This window comes from Centruroides vittatus, unplaced genomic scaffold (assembly GCF_030686945.1).
Source record: "Centruroides vittatus isolate TY-2023 unplaced genomic scaffold, ASM3068694v2 scaffold_149, whole genome shotgun sequence".
Taxonomy (NCBI): domain Eukaryota; kingdom Metazoa; phylum Arthropoda; class Arachnida; order Scorpiones; family Buthidae; genus Centruroides; species Centruroides vittatus.
Window position 1 is genome coordinate 93,563 of NW_027122681.1, and position 18,555 is coordinate 112,117.

An 18,555-nucleotide genomic window follows, 5' to 3' on the forward strand; every position below is an offset into this window, starting at 1 on the left:
CATACTTACACTCCTATATATAGGTCTCGTCTTCTACCATTTTTATACTTATAAAAGTTTTTCGTTTCGTTGCAGGACGGGCCGTAGTCATGTGGTAGCCAGGTACGATGGTGCTGCGGTAATTAATTCCTTCCCCCCCTCCTCCAGTGGGAGATAAGGAGGATCATATATACACCAGCCGCTGGTATTACGTCAAAAACTTTGCTATCTGTTAAGATCTGAGTTTAGTTGAAGTTCTAATCGCGTGATTTATTACTCTTTTCCACGAAGGATCCGTTACCGAAACATTTTTCAGCTTTATTACTATAACAGTAGTGCGGAAAAGTTGTGTTTTGCTGGATAAGTCGAACGAACGATGCGGGAGACGTTGCGAAGGGGTCTGCAACTTCCCAGAAGAGGGTATAGAAGTATGTCGAGTAACAATTAAACCTTGTGTTTGGGTTATTATAAGTCCTGCTTTCGAAGACAGTTTTTCAGTTATTTTATCTCATAATTTCCTTCTAAATACGAATTTATCTTCGGTGCGAATATCATTAAACGGGGGGACGACGTTGTAAAGCGTAATTCCGCTGTAAAATTTTAATTCGTTGACAATTTTCGTGTTATAAAGTCGATTCTGTTTAATATTTATCGTGACCAAGCGAAGTACGTCACGTTTTTTCAAGGTCTAAAAGACAGCTGAGACCAGCTTAGTGGGAGATTTTTTTTTGTGGATGACATAAATATAGTGCATAATACCCCCAAAAAATCTTGTCGCTCTGCAAATGTTAACGTCGACCGTAATCTTTATCAAACACTTGGAAAAGATACACCATTCGTTATTTAAGTTACTGATAGATCGAGTGTCTCGCTGTATAAAAATTATAACAACTTAAGCTCTAAATTGTACATGTAGACAGTTAAACATTGTGTATACTTAAACTACAAGACATTATATATATATATATATATATAGTATATATAAGGGTTTACAACGCTATCCATCTTGTAACATTGGAACCAATTGTCTATAAACCGTGTTTTATTATTCTAGATCTAGTGTTCAGACTTCTGATAATTCAATAATAGTATAGAAAGTGGAGAGCAAGATGCACACACACTCTTTGCTATACTAACTGCACTTTTATTGATTTCGTTTTAGTATTATTCGCATACATACACACACACGAAGAGACACGTATTTACAAAGATTGAGGTAGAACTGTACAAAAACTGAAAGAATTACACGTAACTCACTAAAGGCTACGACACTAAAAGACTACACTATTCACAACACTGGGTTCGGATCCCTGTAGAAATATCACTAGTGTGATGCCAACGTTGGCATTGCACTTAATGTATATAAGTAAAACACATAATAGTAGCAACTATATACAACTGACGGCTGTAGAAATATAGAACTTTTCCATCCAAAGCTTGTGTTTTTTTTTTAAATCTTACCATTTAAATCCCTGTTTTAAGTCTTTGGTGTTTTCACTAGAACCAATATAAGTCCTTACTGGCATCCGCTACTTGACTTTCTAGACCTGAAAAGGATTTCCGTTCAGTTTAAACTGAGTCGAGTATTGTTAGTTTTAACAGTTAGTTTGATGTAAAAGTTAAAATTTTAATTAAAAAAATTAAAATTTAGCGAGCTTTTATAGCTTATATAAAGTACATAGTTGTGGCATTTTGCTTAAATTTGCCTGAAAGCGTGTGTAGTAGTAGTAAATCATCTAAAAAGAATACCCTAAAAGGAGAAAGATTAGTTACTAAATGTCTCTATAGGCCTCGTTTTTGGGGGTGTACTTATATTAAGGCAAATAAATTAGATTAGAAGCATTTATGAGGCCTTTAGAATATTCATTTCAAGCCTACTTGTGTCGCAATATGCTTATGCCTTCTTTTTAGATTGAATTTTAACCCCGAAAGGCTATCTTTTTTCGGATTTTAAGATAAGTGGTAGGATTATGTGTGAGTAAAAGTGCAGTCGAGCCGACTCCAATCATTACAGCTGCATTAATAATGTGGTAGTATCCGAGTACTACCCATGGAAACACTCTATAGTATATGAAGGCAGGAATGCGTCGTAATTAAAAACAACCCTCCAAACTCTCTCTCGTTTTCTCTCTCTCTCTCTCTCTCTTTCTCTCTCGCTCTCTCTCCTTCTCTGGCGGGAGGGATGATAATTAATTACAAGACCCCCTACTGTCAGACATGTTCGGATCGATAGGAGGACCTCTATTGCTTTGGAGGCTCTCAATAAAAACGGATGAAAGGAATCGCACTTTAACTGCTCTGATTGTAGCGAATCTTGATTGAAAGCCTTCTGCTTGGGTTAAATTTGTAGTTGGAACTTTTATTTAATCTATATAAGCTTAAGGCGCAGGCTCCTTTGTGTGTAAAATGAGTTAGCAATAAGTTACGTCGCGACGTAAGGATTACAGCAGAAAATCTGATGATTTTGAACGAATTTATTCCTACAAAATCCAAGTTTTCCTGATTATAAGATTAAGCACGGAGGCTCGAATTAGGTTAAATCGCGTTTAAAAAGTGCATGCAAAATGATCGGAGAGAGCAAATACGCTTAAACCAGTCGTAAAAATGGTATTCGAAGAGGCATTTGTAACGTAAAATAAGCGTATATAAGGTTTATGATAATTATTTAGACCTCATAAATGGGTAAAAGTCACTCTTGGAGTGGCTTAAAGAGAGTAAAAAACAGGCAAGCAATGTTAAAATCCTTACAACGGAACCCCTAAACTATTCATGCATGTTAGTTAGTGCCACCACCACGCGACTAGATAAAAGTGAAATGACGTACTGATTTGCCCCGATGGGTTCGAATTCATCGACACGAACGTGGCGCGTGCATCTTGTACAGTTCAAACATGTAGTTGCCACTAGTTGCATCTACAGAGGAGTTTCATTATTACAAAACTTAAAACATTCAAAACGGGTCAAAATAGCAGCTGGTCGAGCCAGAGAATAATAATATAAAAAATAAAAAAGCAGGCGGGACACGTATCGAATAACAATAACAAAGGTTAAAGGTCATTACGGAAGACTAGACGAGCTACCATTTCGCCCTGCAAGATACTTTAAGATATTTATTTATTTGATTTTATTGTTTTAAAGAGCGAAGATAGAAGAACACTTGCCTGACATGGTTCCCATAGGGCTGTAAGCAGCACCGTAATTTGTCTCCATGTGTCCCAGGTTGTGTGTCAAGGTGTCCGTATACCTGGCTGCACCCCAGGTGTCGGTAGATTTATCGAGTGCGGTGCAACTTCCGGCTACGGGATTCAGTCTAGTGGTCCTGACCGAAGGTTGAAGGAGGAACGATCCATACTGCGGGCTGAATCTGTTTGCAGACGGATAGGTCAACTCGGGACGGTAGGCTGAAGTCGGTGGTGCCGATAGGGTGTAGTGCCAGGGGTCTCCTTGGTGAAGCGACGTGTGTAGGGTCCCCGCGTGATAAGGGTCGGTGTAAGAAAGGTCCGGGGGATGACCAGCGCTTCCCAGAGCCTGGGTGGCTGGTTGATTCCAGAAAGACGGTGGGAAGTTCCTCTGTGACATTGGCGGCCCATCTGTGGATAGACAAAAGTTCTTTGTTCCCGTTAATCTATCTATGTCCACATTAGTCCGGACTAAATATAACTTTTTTTTTCCGTCCACCCTCCCTCCACTTCCTATCTCCCCGTTTTCTGCAGTAATTACATGTGTAAGCAAGCAAGAATGATCTGTTAAGAGTGTTTAGGTTATCTCTCTTCGGGAGTTTTATCGTTTGTTCTACTGAAGACGAAACACTTCTCCAATTACTCGACGAGATAAGAATACATCTAGTACCTACACTGAGTTTCTAAACTGTTTTCATCCCGATAAACTAAACGTCACGGCCTAGAAATGCATCCTGGAATCCTTACAACAAATCCCATTTAAGCTACACTTTAAATTTATCCCGGCGTAGAATTTAAAGCCCAAACTATTATATACTTTTTAACGGTTTATTAATGAAGGGGGGACTCATTAAGAACCTCTCTTAACTCAATTACAGTAGTACCGATCCCCGAAATGCAAATAAAGTAGACGGATAGCCTGTATAATTAAACGGTTGCGTGCCTGTTTGTGTGTCTTAAACCGCAAACCTGTAATAATAATATCATCCATCATAATATTTGTCTCCTAGGCCTTTATTACGTGCTATTAAACGCCCAGGGGGCCTCTTTGGGTCACGTAAAGTAGAAGAAACAGATTGAGTTTAACTGTAAACAAATTTGATGGAAAGGGAAACAAATTTACGCTTAAGTAAAATAAACATAAGCTACCGAAGCGATGAATTATTTGCTGTTTAATTTGGAAGCTTTTTTTCCTAAAAATTTCATTTTTTAAAGTTTATAATCTTAAAATAACGCCTAAAAGTATCCCCACGACCCTATAAAAGCCGAAAAAAGACGGCGAAACAAGGACATAATAAGCTGTTTATCCGGAAAATTTTAGCCTGCAGACACACACACACACACACATATATATATATAAAAGAAGGTTTTAAGTTATAAGCTAAGAGGCTATTATAATTAATTTAATCTATTTAATTATACTCATTAAGCTTTACTTGATCTAAAGAAGTTTTGCAATTAAGGAGAAGGAGCAAAACCGAAATTAGAGAATAATTAATTTTTATCATAAAACCTGAACAAGTCCCGGTAGAAAGTCATCTAGAAGGGTGTCTTTTTTATTGAATAATGAGAATACTTTAATAGCTTGGCCACCGTTGATATAAAAGGCGCATTTAGTTGGCCTATCGTCGTTCTAAATGCCTTTATCTTTACGTTCCCTACTTAATTTAGGGCCTAATTTTTAAAACCTTTAACGTTCGAGGTTCTTAAGCCGTTAAAGGTCTAAAATGTAAGCTTGTTAGATCGATTACTTGATTTAAGGCGCTCTCCTTCAAATTCTTCAAACGTTCTGTTTCGCAAACGTTTCTGGTATCCGCCAGTCGAAAAAAAGGCGCGTTACGCAAGAAGAAATGCATAAACGTAGAAAAATATGTCGACATAACGCAGACGGCCCGAGGGTCAGATTTAAAACAGCATCCGTCTGCATCCGAGGACCTCACACATAGAGGTTAGTAAAATAAAACACCCATATGTACAAGAAAGAGGTATTAAAAAAAAAGATGAAATCACCAAGCATGACGCAACTGCTGCAATCATCTTATTATTTGCTTTTGCATGCGTGTAGCGACCTGGAATGTGTTCAGCCTGGGTTGCTTTCTCTGCCTCCTTCATCAAGCTACCAACCAGATACGATGCGTTAAATCATCTCGGAGATAGATGTTACCCTAGCTGTCACCCAGGATTATAGTTCTTAAGGAGTTACGGAACGGGATAGGACAGGCGTAGGTCTCGTGCCACCCTTCATTATCCTTTAAGAAATTTCTCTATTATCCACTGGCGCCGTTAGAATTCCTTATGCCTACCACCCGAAAATTCATTAAGGTTAATAAAGAAATAACACAGGAAATCTCCACCCGGGATCCGAACCCGCATCCAATTATCGGATTATCGGCCTTTTGTTTCTAACTCGCCGTTATTGTAATTCTATCCCGAAATTCGGCGGAATTGAGTGTAACAACTAAAAAATCCAAGGCCTATCGTTAGATTTGTGTCTAGAATAGCCTAAACAGAAGTCTAACGCATCAGGCTCCATCCTTTATCCGGCCGTAGACCTGAATATTCAATGAAATTTATCATTTTCGTGTTGTCAATTTGATAAAATATATTGTATTTTATCCAGAATTTAATTTTATGTTGACGTGTAATTTATAAATATACATTTCTACTTGCTTTTTTTCACTTTCAAAATCGAGTTTTGTTACATTTCCCATATTAAACGAAGCTTCCACAGTGAAGGTGAATTTCAACTGAGGTGAATTTCAATTGAGATAAATTTCAACTGAGATAAATTTCAATGGAGGTAAATTTCAATTGTGAAAAATTTCAATTGAGATAAATTTCAACTGAGATAAATTTCAATTGAGGTAAATTTCAATTGTGAAAAATTTCAATTGAGATAAATTTCAACTGAGATAAATTTCAATGGAGGTAAATTTCAATTGTGAAAAATTTCAATTGAGATAAATTTCAACTGAAATAAATTTCAATTGAGGTAAATTTCAATTGTGAAAAATTTCAATTGAGATAAATTTCAACTGAGATAAATTTCAATGGAGATAAATTTCAATTGTGAAAAATTTCAATTGTGAGAAATTTCAATTGAGGTAAATTTTAATTGTGAAAAATTTCAATTGTGAGAAATTTCAACTGAGGTAAATTTCAACTGATTTTTCTTAATTCGAGATGAAAAATTTCTTCTTCTTATTATTATTATAAGAAATTTATCTGCGAAGCCATCTTTATTTAATTATAAATAAATTCTGTTCCTATTTTAAGTATTTCATCGTAAAGTTTAGTGTTTTTTAAATGAAATTTTAATCTCGCGTGTGGCACTCGACATTGATTTTATGCATTTATACGAGAGGAAAAACATTTACACCCGGAATATTTCTAGATCCATTCTACTCTTAGCGAAAAGAACCATACCCCAACCTACACGGGCTATTTCGGGAAGAATTTAAGTCTCGGTTTTATTAAATCTATAACTCTATCCTGATATATATATGATGGCTTACATAACTAATAGAAGGCCATTTACAAAAATAGGAGCCATAAATTAATATATTCGGGGGGAAGATAATGACTTAAAGACGTTCTATTGAAGGTTGTGTGGAAAGCCTAATGAGGTCTACGGCAATTAGGCACACTCCCTAACTACGTTTCATTTTTAGAAGGGATAAAAATGAATAAATTTCGAATATTTTAAGTCTGTTTACTATTTTATGAGCTATATTTTTAAGTAAGTTAATAAAATAGCGTTATACCGAGGTACTGTCTGAGCGCTTAAAAGGCTTTAGGAGGAAGAAAAGATTGCATAAAGAAGTGAGAGAGTATAATAAATGATGGCGCGCACACAAACGATAGATGTTTACGAGGAAAGGAATGCCCAAGATGTATAATTAGTGGCCCTACACTTGCCGCATAGACAAGGATTGTTCAGTAGGCGGCATCTTCATCCTATAGAAGCATCTTTATCACTTTCACGGCTGCAAAACTACAAGACAATAGTACTTCTATCCTGTCTTTTCTAGTAATAGAAAAGCTGGCGTTTGGTAGAGAAGAGAAGCAAAAAGGCACGAATTTTATCAACAAAGAGGGACGACGTAGAAGTTTTTGAAAAGGCCCGAGCAATTCTATACAAAAAAAAACCGTTTTACGAATGTTTTTTTGGAGCTGGACTTTACAGTTCGTGACTGGAATTTTGTCAGATATCCAATTCCATTCTTGTATATTTGAATAAAATGATGTGAAGATGCTTCCTAAGATGTTGAGGTTTTCATACACAAATTACACTCACCGCCTGACAAATAGTTCGCCCTTTCTTCGCTTCTACTTTAACGTTGGATGTTGGACATATATATATATATATATATATTTATTTATTTTATTTTTATTTTTTTCAATTTGTAAACGGGGAGTGTAGGTTATAGTCTATTTTAAAATTGAATAAATACTGTTTTTCCTGTATTTAACGTGGTCCTTCTACTTAATGAATCGCGTGTATATATGCAAGCCCTTTATTATCTTTTAAGTGTTTTAAATATACTTAACACATATCTTATTCAATTATTCTAGTTACAAATTTGATATATTTTTCTAAATTCTAAGCCGTAACGTAGGCCTATCAATACCGTGCTAACGTTACGCTCTATAGCTTAAACATACGAACTGAAAATCTATGTTACGTTTACTATATTCCAGAATCCATTAATTCAAGAACTGTAGAGGAAAACCGTTAAGAACTGTGCTTAGTTATCGGTTACCGAGAGAACAATTGAACCGTAAGTATGATACCACGCGTTTATAGACTAAATTTAAGATAAACGTATAAGAAACACCTACCAAATTATACAATAATAGCCCGTTTGCCACCACCTCGAACCGTCTTAAGAGTCACTAATTTTCAAAGTGTGTCTTACTCATTAGAGTTTACCATATGGTTCCCATCATAAAGAGATTCCCGGGTTAAAAACAGTATATTTGTTGTGTTTAGGATGTTTAAAACCGATACCCCTAATGCTATTTTGAGTAAATATCCCTCAATTAGGTCAAGCTAATGTTTTTTGAGGATGTATTTATAAGTCAGTATATCTTTATGAAGCCGACATCTGGATTAGAGAAACCAAGTCTAATTGTTTCTCATAAATCTAACGAATTTAACTAGAGAGGGGATGGAGTTTTTTTCGAAGTTAACGGGAGTTTTGCGTTATTTCGGTAAGTAGAAGCCTTTTTCGCATAGATACAAATGGATTTTTATGGACTTAGAATCTTATTTTTAGAGGTTTCGCTTGACAAAATAATCCTCTCGAGTCCGACTATGGACCTTTAACTCTCGATGGACCGTTACTTTGTGGAGATTTCTTACGTTTTAGCAAAGTCGAGGGAGGTGAAATGAGAAATTTATCTAAAATTGATGATTTAGAAAGGGTGGAAATTTTTCTAAGATGGCGATAAACAAAGGTGAACTTCTCCTGTTCTATTCGTGTTTAGCAGTGAAGCGACTGGTAGAGAATCCAATCATTTGCAAACCAATGAAGCGTAAATGCGGTCGAAGATTCCACCGGATGTCGGAATTTACTACAGAATGCTAATTAGAAGCACATTAGCATCTCTCTAATCACGTAAAATAGCATATTTTCCCCACTTAAAACAATTTTTGCTCCGATAGAATCCGTTATAAATCTCCCAACGTTTTAGGCCCGTTAAACCATTCCGGGCGTAATTTATCATTTTTGGCCACGGTGCCAAAACACCTTAAAGAAAATTTAAGCCAAAGGTTAAATTCTTAACCCGCCAAACTAACAGAATCGATTAAAAAATACCATAATATAACGAGCCATCCTCCCATATTTGGAAGCATCTCTCTTGCAATATGCAATTTCTAATAGACCAAAACAGTGTCTGGGAGTATGTCTATTAATAGAAGACTGACTTTTGCTGTCTGCATTGTTTGTTAAGCAAACTAAAATAAGCGGAGGATTAGCCCAGGTGACAGGCCTTAGGTACGACTATGATCTGACTTTTTTTCTCTTCCTCTACTTTTTCAATTTTATTTATTTTTAATCCCGCCGTTCCGTTTATAGCAAGTGGTTTCTTTTTCCTTTTTTTTAACCTGTGTATCGTTTCTTTCTTCGCCCGTATCATTGGCTTCTTGTCAATGGTATTTTCAGTATGATGTTTTTAATCAAGCAGAACAGAAAGTTGTCTGCTTGACAATTGTTGAAATTTTCAACGTCTTGGCATCTTCAGTTTTAGAGCTGATTGTTACTAAAGTTGGTTCCTAGTGGTTAATTTAGACTTAGTTGCACGATAGACTGGCTACGTGTTTTGGACTACGCTTGTACTAACTTTTCTGATTGTTAAATGCTAATTACAGCCAGTTTTTTCACACCTGGTATTAAGGATAAATTCCTATTTATATTTGCTACGTCGACTCTCTTTTTACGGGTTAATTTATACCCCCGTTTTACGATTTAAAGTTTAATCGATAGACTCGTTTTACGGTTTAATTAGAACTTTACACTTTTCGAACTCATTTACGATAGGAAATCGTCCATAATTCGACATCGTTTTTACTATTTTCTCGTATCAAAGTGCAAAAGTGCAGCAGAGTCGCATTGCTACATTTATCGATAAACCGATATCGAGTGGAAGAATCAACAAAGAAATGCCATTACTGCCTTTTCATTTTTGTTGGCATTGTTACAGATTAGAAGTTTTTGGCATAAGTCTCGCTTGATCTGCTTGTTCTCGTCGGTAAGAGATGTAAATCTGTTGGAACCCTTGCGACAAATACTTTTCTAATGACGCAGACGAGGGGGGAAAACACGCCATTTCTTTTCTGATTAACGTTTAATGAAAAATTAACTAGAGATAAAACTCTCACATACCTTAGTTTCTTTTATTCTAAACTTAAAATACACCCTTTGTATAAGACAAGTTCTTTTATAACTGCAGCCTTTTTTTAAATTTCATTATTTAGAATTAATGCTTACTAATTAACGTAGGATAATTAATCATTTAACTCGCTCTAAATTCTATATTCGATCATTTACGAATATAGTATTAGCCCAACTAAAAAAAGACAGCCCTTTAACATAAATTACACTAGTGTAAAACCCGGCTATAACTCACCTTTGTTGTTTTATAGCCTCATTATACCCAAGCCCATAAAATAAATCTAAATCCCCCATTACTAATCGTGTTTACCTATGTGTAATCCGGTACAGATGTAATCTTTAATCCCATAATTCTAGCGGTGGAAGTGCGACAGAAATACACACCGTAACAAACAATTAAGGAAGCGAGAATGTCAACTCCACTTTAGTACTTTAAACTGTTTTATGACAAGCAATGAAACCGAACCTAGTAAAGAGATATGCTTATCTTTTGCCCTTTGATTGACGTTCTTCACTTTGGCCCGAAACCCAATCTTCTTTCGTACTTTTGTGGACGCTGCTATTTCCGTTAAGAGAAAGGTAAACAAAGCGAAAAACTACTCTTTAACAGTCGTTATATCATTGAGTCAACAGAGTGCGGTAGACCTTCTAGTTTCGTGACAGCATCGAGATAAGTGATACAAAAAAACTATTGTTCCTCTCCGCATCTTAACAAATTATCACGATTCTCGAATGAACGAGTCGGATATTGATAGGCCCGAGCCTTTAAAACGCCTTCTATTTCGATCGGTTGATCGAAATTCACGCCACGAAATCGAAATTCTAATACGTAATTTACCGTTTTGTTACGTCATTTAACGGTCAGTACAATTTTAACAATGAACTTCGTTTGCGCGTGTTTACTACGAAATGGATCATATTTTTATAATGATTCCATTAAGCGAAAATCTCTCGTTTTCGGGAAATTTAACGTTAAAATTTCCCGAAATTAAATGGAGATAAACGTCTCGCGAGAAGCGAATCTCTCTCTATGGCGTAGGCCAACGAACTTTGACGTCGGCTCTAACGGTCTTAAAAACTGATTCGGGAAAAAAGGAAAAAAGGAGGGGGAAGGGGAAGTCTGAACTTTATGAAAAGCTTCGATAGAAAACGTAGACCCTGTCCTAATTTTAGCATTGGAGCGAATAAAATTAAGACGGTTGACGTTGGCAGGAGACGTCCCGAAAAGAGTCATTATCGGGGTGGCCTACAGGCCGATAGAATCCCTTAAAACTTATTTAACCTGTTATAACTTTCAACAGTTACAAATAGCCCTAGAGCAAAGAAAGGTCGCTAAATGGAGTGTCTCGACCGCCCTTATACCGAAACACTTCCGTCAGGAGTGCTAACTTTATTAAACAATCAATTTGTTATGACAAGTAACCCGTTAAAAAACTCGCCTAAGGAATGTTAAAAAGAACAAGTGTGGTAAAAAAAAAAGACCAACTAATCATCCATAATTTATAGACAAGCGAGAGGCCGAAGGTTAATCTATCGGTTAACGTCTAAAAATGGATATACTTGTAAAACAACAGAAGTAATTATACTGAGTGATTTATGAGAATTGAGTGAATTTAAAGTGAGACAGGACAACAAAGAAACCTCTTTTTTTCATCACTTTGTCACTTCTTGTGAAATATGCGATTTTTGAGCGAGACAAGAATAATAATGAAGTGTTAGACGGCAATTTTCACTTACGATTAAAGAAAGCCACGCTATGTTGGCCAATTCAGGAATTAAATAGGCCCCTTTCCGTAAATACCCTCCCCCCCGAAAACATTACGGTAAAGTCGGTTATTAGGCCTCTAATAAATTGACAATGTGTGTCTTGTAGGCTCGTTTTTGTTTTGAAAATTTCGCCGAAATTCGGCACAAACGTAGCGATTTTAATTAACGTACGCGATTAATCTTTTAAATCCGCCCGTTTTTGACCATTTAAACGGCCATTTCGGAAACGAAATTCTATTTAATTACGTTTAAATCGGTTGTGATAAAGCCTATTGTTACTGCCTTTAAAATATGTATATTTCATTTAAATTTCGGGGGAAAAATACTCGATTTTAATCAGCTGTTGTAGTTTATATACGGAAATTGAAACCTTTAAATGTACTTTATCAGTAACACTTAAATCTATTCATTTCTAATGAAGGAAATGGTATAAGTGATGCAGAATTTCATCTGTATCAGCTGTGATAGAATCAAATACATTTCATATCAATTTCACTGGTAAATGTTCTATTTCTATCAGCTGATTGAAATTTCAATACGTAATTTACCAGTAAACACCGAAACCGATTCATTTTAATGACGTTTGTTACGTAATTTAACAGTCAGAAATTTACAGTTTTAACAATGGATGTCCTTTGCATCGTTTCATCATTTTTTAATAATTCCATTAAGCGAAAAGAATTAAAGATTTTAACGGTTAATTTAGCGGTAATTCGTGACAGATCGGAAATGTGTAGGCGATTTTTACACGTTAATTCGTGTAGAAATGTTAGGGAGAAGTGACGTTAGGCGGTTTAAGGTTAATAATTTAGGTAAAAGTTGTGCACGATACAAAGTACAACGATTGTTTTCATAGCAGTTTGTTAATGTTTGTAGAGTGTAGTTTGCGCGGAAAGAAGGACATTTATCTATGTCGACGGGTACAACCTGTGTCGGTATCGAATATCGAGACAGGTTTACAATTACCGATACGTGTCGTGGGTCGGTAACTACCGGTACGGCGGATCCCGACGTGTTACTGTAAGTGGGAGAAAGTGAGGAAGGGCTTACCTTTGCAGTATCCTTTGCCCGGATCGGGTGCGTAGCTGCCAGTCTGACTCAATGCCCGTGTAAAGTGTTCGTCCACGACGGAAGATATGTCGCCCTTGTAGTAAGTGACGACCATGCAATTGGCAGAAAGAAAATGGGTATCGCCGCAATACTTTCTGTCCTTACTTTGGTTGGACTCGGAATAATCCGTTGTCATTGGGTCTCCGTATTTCTGAAATAATCGAGGGAGGAGAGTATGAAAACAATGTCCGGGGAGGGACGAAAAACTATGTACATGCAAAGGGGAGTCAATTGTTTTTCGGCGTGGTTGGAAATCCACGTCGTATAGTCGAGAATGTAATGCCAGGCACGTCAACTATGCGAGCAATTCAGCGTCCAGAATGTGGCCAGAGATGTGAAGCCGGCAAGTAATGAAATTTTTGAATGAAGTGCCTGTATCTAAGGCACTGTCAGCAGAGCGTTGTTAGAATGGTTGCTTCCTTTGCCACCTACCTTGGTATCCGCTAGCGACGGCTGGATAGTCGGCCTCTGGTAAGGGAAGTACTGCGCGTACGGCTGATACATAATGTCGATGCAGGTCATCCTGCAGTGATGTCAACTACACTGCAGACCCTGGTCCTCTACCTTCCCTCCAAGGGTCTCCCCACCCCTCCGACAGACTTGATCGATGCCCCCCTCGCCTCTTGGGGGCCGCTCCGTTCTCCGCCCGTCGGGGGATCCGCCCACCCGTGACAATCGACCAATAGGGGAGTAGAGAAGAGGTGCTGCCTGAATGATGGTGGTGAAGCGTCATTGCCCATCTCATGCCGGTTTTTGGTGGACATGATTGCTACGGTGAGTACAGTCGTCATCTTGGTTTCTATAGCGAATCTGAGTATAAACGACGGTGATTTATAACCTTTTACGCTACACTTGGCTGAGTTGGCAAGATTAGGCTTACTGTGCTGATGGATAGGATTCGCCAGACTTGTCTTAAAGTTAATGGAACGTGCTACAGCTTTGCTTTTTCACGTGCGCTTCTCGGTAACCTTATACCTTCTAAATCCATAATAAAGACGTGGGGAGGTAGGAGGCTTCACCCGATTTCAAACATCTAATTTGTACTTAACACCTCTGAAAAAAGCGCTTATAAATTAAACTACGGGCTCTATTTTTAGTGGCGACTCCTTGCGGTTACGAAAGAAGCCTATTGTGGGCCCTATGTCTATTTAACTAAGGCGAGATGAATCTCATTCGGGCCTTCTATAAATAGTTCCGTTTTAACGCTTAGGCTATAAATATTAAAGAAATTCTTTGCATTTTAACATGCGCAACACCATTCTTTCATTTTAATTTGCAACTTATCGCAGTCCTTTTTAAATCAATTCCTTCTTCGGTATTGTACACAAGCGAACAAGTCGTGTAGGCACTACCTAAACTACAGTAGGCCTATTTGTAGTCCAGGAGGTGGCAATATAAGATAAACTAACTTTAACTTAAAAGATGTCTAAACACTGTTTTAAAATAGATCTTAAATACATATTTCGTACAGGCCTGTGTAAATGGGGCCCTTTGCACTCTTTTTTAAAAATTACATTCACCCCCTTATACATTTTTGAGAGTGTACGGGTTCTAAACCACAAGACTTGTATAGTTTACATTCTACATGCGTAGATTATGTATGTATAAAGGATACATTTATGTATAGTAAGTATAATCTACTGTACATACATATATAACATGCATTTACTTATGTTGTGTGTAAGACACCAACTTACACACCCTACAGGGTAGGAAGTAATGTTGCACTCCTTGTTTAGACACATAAATATACGGCATAAATACATCACAATTTCCACTTAAATAGGACTTTAATTATATATTTATAGAGTTTTAATTATAAATTAATACTTTTCAAAGCTTCTAATTTGAATCGTAATTGTTATCTAAAGCCTTGCATACATAAACATAAGCAGACTATACATTACAGGATTTCAAGACAGAGTTTTAACACGGAATTAATTATTTATTTCCGAGATGGAATATTAAGGCTAAGATGGTTTAGGCCTGCGTAATTACTGTTAAAAATTAATTTTATAAGCTCTTACACAGGTTACCAGGCTTTGAGAATGAGTAAATGCTTGTAAAATCAAAGCCTTAATGTCATTCTACCGAGAGAAACCCATAGGATGTTTAGGATAATTAGGTGTAAATTAAAAGGCCCGATTTGGTAGCCTTAAAGTCTCTTCCTTACGGCGAATCGGAATAACATTCACATAAATTGTTTTAGCCTTAATAACAAACAGAAATGCATCTCATTATCCACCGAAATGATTTAGATATAAAGTTAGAAAAATGCATTATTTCTAATTAGATAAAGCGGCTTAGTAGTACTTATCGAGACCGAAACAGGCTTTAGCGTGCCTTCGAAGTATAACCCTTATTACATAGTGGAAGGCAATTCATTAAAGGGAGAGAGAGAAGGTACCCTCTTTGTGATAATTGGGATTCTGAAGGCGGCTGCAGCAGTTAAGGAGAAATTGCACTTTTGGTATTTCCGGCATGATGTGAGGTTCATTCCTAGCCTGTTGAGCGGCTCGTTTTAAAGAAAAGAAGGCCGGAAATATGCAGTCGGAAGGTCAGATGTAAGTGTCGCCATTTTTCGCTACTTTTGATAAACAAATTCTTTGTTCGTGATTAATACAACTTAATTAAGTCGTCTCGAATGCATTTCTCATTTTTGTTTTCATCTAAATATCCTCAGAAATCGTAATAACCTCATTACGATTTTAATCAGCTTTGCCTTCCCATTCTTAGGCTCGAATTCTCTTAAAACTGCTACGACTAATTTGTGCTCTATCTCGGCTTCCCCCCTTTTTTAAAAATAAAAAAAGAAATCCCAGGCTCTATAAATTAACGAGGTCCTTCTCTCGGTAGATGCTAAAGTATTTTGGCTGTAAATATTAAAAAGTATATTAAATTCTACGCCGGTATCGGCGCTTTTATAACTTAGTTGACGTGTGTGCTTTTCTTAAAATTATCCTAAAATATGGCGGTGTAAAAATTATACAAGCTTCCCGAGTTGTTAGCCTGCTTTCGGCTTTCGATTCGTAAGTAAATCGGCCGTATAAAGGTAAAAAAATTCGCTTAAAAATAATTAATACCCTATACAAAACGGGCAATATATTAAAAAATGGCCACGGAGAGCATTTTTCATTCTTTTAATCGGTGCGAAAGCGTCATCATTCCCCACCCCGTTCGGAGCCTATTGATTGGTTATCCGCAAAGAGCGCCACGCCCGAGCCGGTCACGTGGCGTCGGAGGGTGTGGCCGCCTCGGTCGACTGGTAATATGTTAATCACGTTTAAGAGTTGCTTAAATATGATTTATCCTCTGGTATCGGCCGTCCCCCATTGGGCGCTTTCGGGATCACGTGTGTCGGACCACCTGGTACCTATAATTCGAACGGGAGTTTTCGGTTATTGTTACCTAAATATACACGAGATGTGCGGTGGGGTCAGGATGCACAATGTTTCCCTTGTGTGTTACGGATCCATGCGTCATACTGACAGAAAATATTTACATGGGGCTTGCTAGCTAAAGACGTCTGTATTGTACGACGTGGGAGGCCAAAGATGGCTTCCCCGTAGAGCCCATAAGCAGGTAAGACTGCAACTGATAAGCCTTGATGTACTGTACTATTGTTACTCTACGGGGTGTCAACCGCATCGAGATCACCCCCTATATCAATCGAGAACAGATGCGTGGCTGCTATCCGGCGAGTCGGGAGAGGAGGAGGAAGACTAGGAACGGGGGAAGGAAGACCGAACAAAATTTACAAAATTTGAGGTAGAACATAGGGATGCTTTATTGCAGAGGCACCTGCAACAACTTTTCTGCCTGCTTGCGCTACCGTCCGCATTAGCTACGCGCCATCTAACAAGAGCACAAGAAGCGTTGTGTTGAAGAGGGCCAAGAGGGAGATGTGCATTCGGTTTGTTGGATGAGGGATAGGTTCAATATGCAGAGGATGATTGATGGAATTTATTTAATGCCAAAGTGTCTGGCATCGCCAGGAGCAGGTGGATGTGCGCGCCTTTTTTCCCCCCTTCTTCCTTCTTTTCGACTTCCCTCTTCTGTTTAAATAATTTTTCCTGCATGATTTTAAATCCGGTTCGACTCTATCTAAAATCTAAACTGTTCTTCTTCCAAATTTATCGCTGCCACGCTCTCTAACTCAAACGAACTCGACTCGAAATCTCGTGTTTTTTCGGGTTATAAATCCGGTTTTATGGCGCGAAATGTTTTGTGTTATTATAATTTATTAATTTTCACGTAAGCAGGAACGTTAACGTGCTAAATTTCATCAATATTACCTCAAGATTTACGGACTAATCGATTTAAAAATGAACAAACTTTGTTTCACTTTAATCGCAATTAACTCTCACTCGGCTCCTTAAAATTAACATATTTATGCATAATTTAAAAGACAATTAACAATCACGGTATAACAGAAGCAATTAACACGCAGGTTAGGCGAATAAAGAGGTGACTAGGAGGAACCAAGCTTAAAAACCCAATTTAAAATATTAATTCCGTGCATACCCGTCATTAATTAAACTTATTGCCATGCACAGCAATAATTTTAACTACGTCCGGGGGGCCTCATAATTCATTCATTCATTCATACAGCATCCTCACGTCGATCCCCCCTCTAAAACAAGTAACCTAGTTTTTATCTTTTTAACATAGTTAAACACAGATTCCACTTACATCAACTTTTCTCCAGGAATTGCTTGGGGCATTGCACAGGTATAGAGTTACCCCGGCTGAAAAAATATATATTTTTTCCCCTTAATATTTTATAAAAATCGGCATAACCGTCGCTAAAATGATTTTATGCTTAATTAAAATTTCGTAAGCGGGCAAAAATTCTTAGCGACGTTACAGACCGTGATTAGCGTCTGAGAGCGATAGGGTTACACATCAAATCTAAATATAATCCAACGGATACAAATTTAGTACAGTCATAATTGCTCACGTTTATATATAGCAAAAAGGCCGTCTACCTACCTGTTTCGTTTCATAGTTTATAACACTACATAAAACACCGGGTAAAACGAACGTATAAACATTCGCTTTAAGCGGGTAAACGGTATTTTAAGTTGGCTAAATCGAAACGCGTACCTTTTAACGAAAAAATATCTTTGCAGGCCCACTTTATTGAAGTCGACGGGGCCTTTTTTTACTCGGCATAATCGATTTTTCTGCTAGTAGTTCGTTTCGATTGTTAAACTCTTTCCTTCGTTCCATTCTTGCTCTCGGCTAGCGATCAAAAAATCGCATTCCGCCCGTTCCTGTACTCGTCGGAGAGTTGGCAACACTAAGCTCAAAATTTAATTTATGACCCTGGTGGCAAAAGTCGGTACGAAAACTTTCTGGAAAAAACCACGCGGAATTAATAATTAGTAAACAATTTCGAATTGCTCCGCACCGATTAGCGCCATCTGTTATCGAATGTTATCACGATTTTTAAATTTTAAACCGTACCGACGTCACACACAGTTATAATTGTGTTTAATATTAAATCGTACGATGAAAGCAGTGAATAATCCAAATTAATATTAAATTTTACGGCTTCCCCCTAAACAAAACTGCCAATCCGGTGTCGGCATTTAAAATAAGCACTAGGAAACCGTGAC

At 37.4% G+C, this 18,555-nt stretch overlaps 1 protein-coding gene across 4 annotated transcripts; it reads right to left on the minus strand.

Moving 5' to 3' along the window:
* Positions 1-1,138: 1,138 nt before the first annotated feature.
* On the minus strand, positions 1,139-18,209 carry LOC136987343 (transcription cofactor vestigial-like protein 2). 4 transcript variants are annotated; one of them, XM_067285081.1, is made up of 6 exons: positions 18,041-18,209; positions 17,627-17,682; positions 12,875-13,085; positions 3,141-3,569; positions 2,804-2,892; positions 1,139-1,526 (listed from the first exon to the last, which is right to left on the minus strand). In XM_067285081.1, the coding sequence occupies exons 3-5, from the start codon at positions 13,068-13,070 to the stop codon at positions 2,828-2,830; spliced, it is 690 nt and encodes a 229-aa protein (XP_067141182.1). In that variant the 5' UTR covers positions 13,071-13,085; positions 17,627-17,682; positions 18,041-18,209; the 3' UTR covers positions 1,139-1,526; positions 2,804-2,827. The 4 variants fall into 4 exon arrangements, with proteins under 4 accessions (XP_067141182.1, XP_067141183.1, XP_067141180.1 ...); XM_067285082.1 differs by lacking the exon at positions 17,627-17,682; XM_067285079.1 differs by lacking the exons at positions 17,627-17,682; positions 18,041-18,209 and adding an exon at positions 13,367-13,534.
* Between the last annotated feature and the right edge of the window lie 346 nt (positions 18,210-18,555).

Excerpts from the sequence above, each read along its gene's own strand:
- LOC136987343 (XM_067285079.1), bottom strand. The coding sequence starts at position 13,456 with ATGACCTGCATCGACATTATGTATCAGCCGTACGCGCAGTACTTCCCT. Across the intron at positions 13,086-13,366 it reads CGTCGCTAGCGGATACCAAG|AAATACGGAGACCCAATGAC; the intron begins GTAGGTGGCAAA and ends CGATTATTTCAG. Across the intron at positions 3,570-12,874 it reads GGGCAAAGGATACTGCAAAG|ATGGGCCGCCAATGTCACAG; the intron begins GTAAGCCCTTCC and ends GTCTATCCACAG.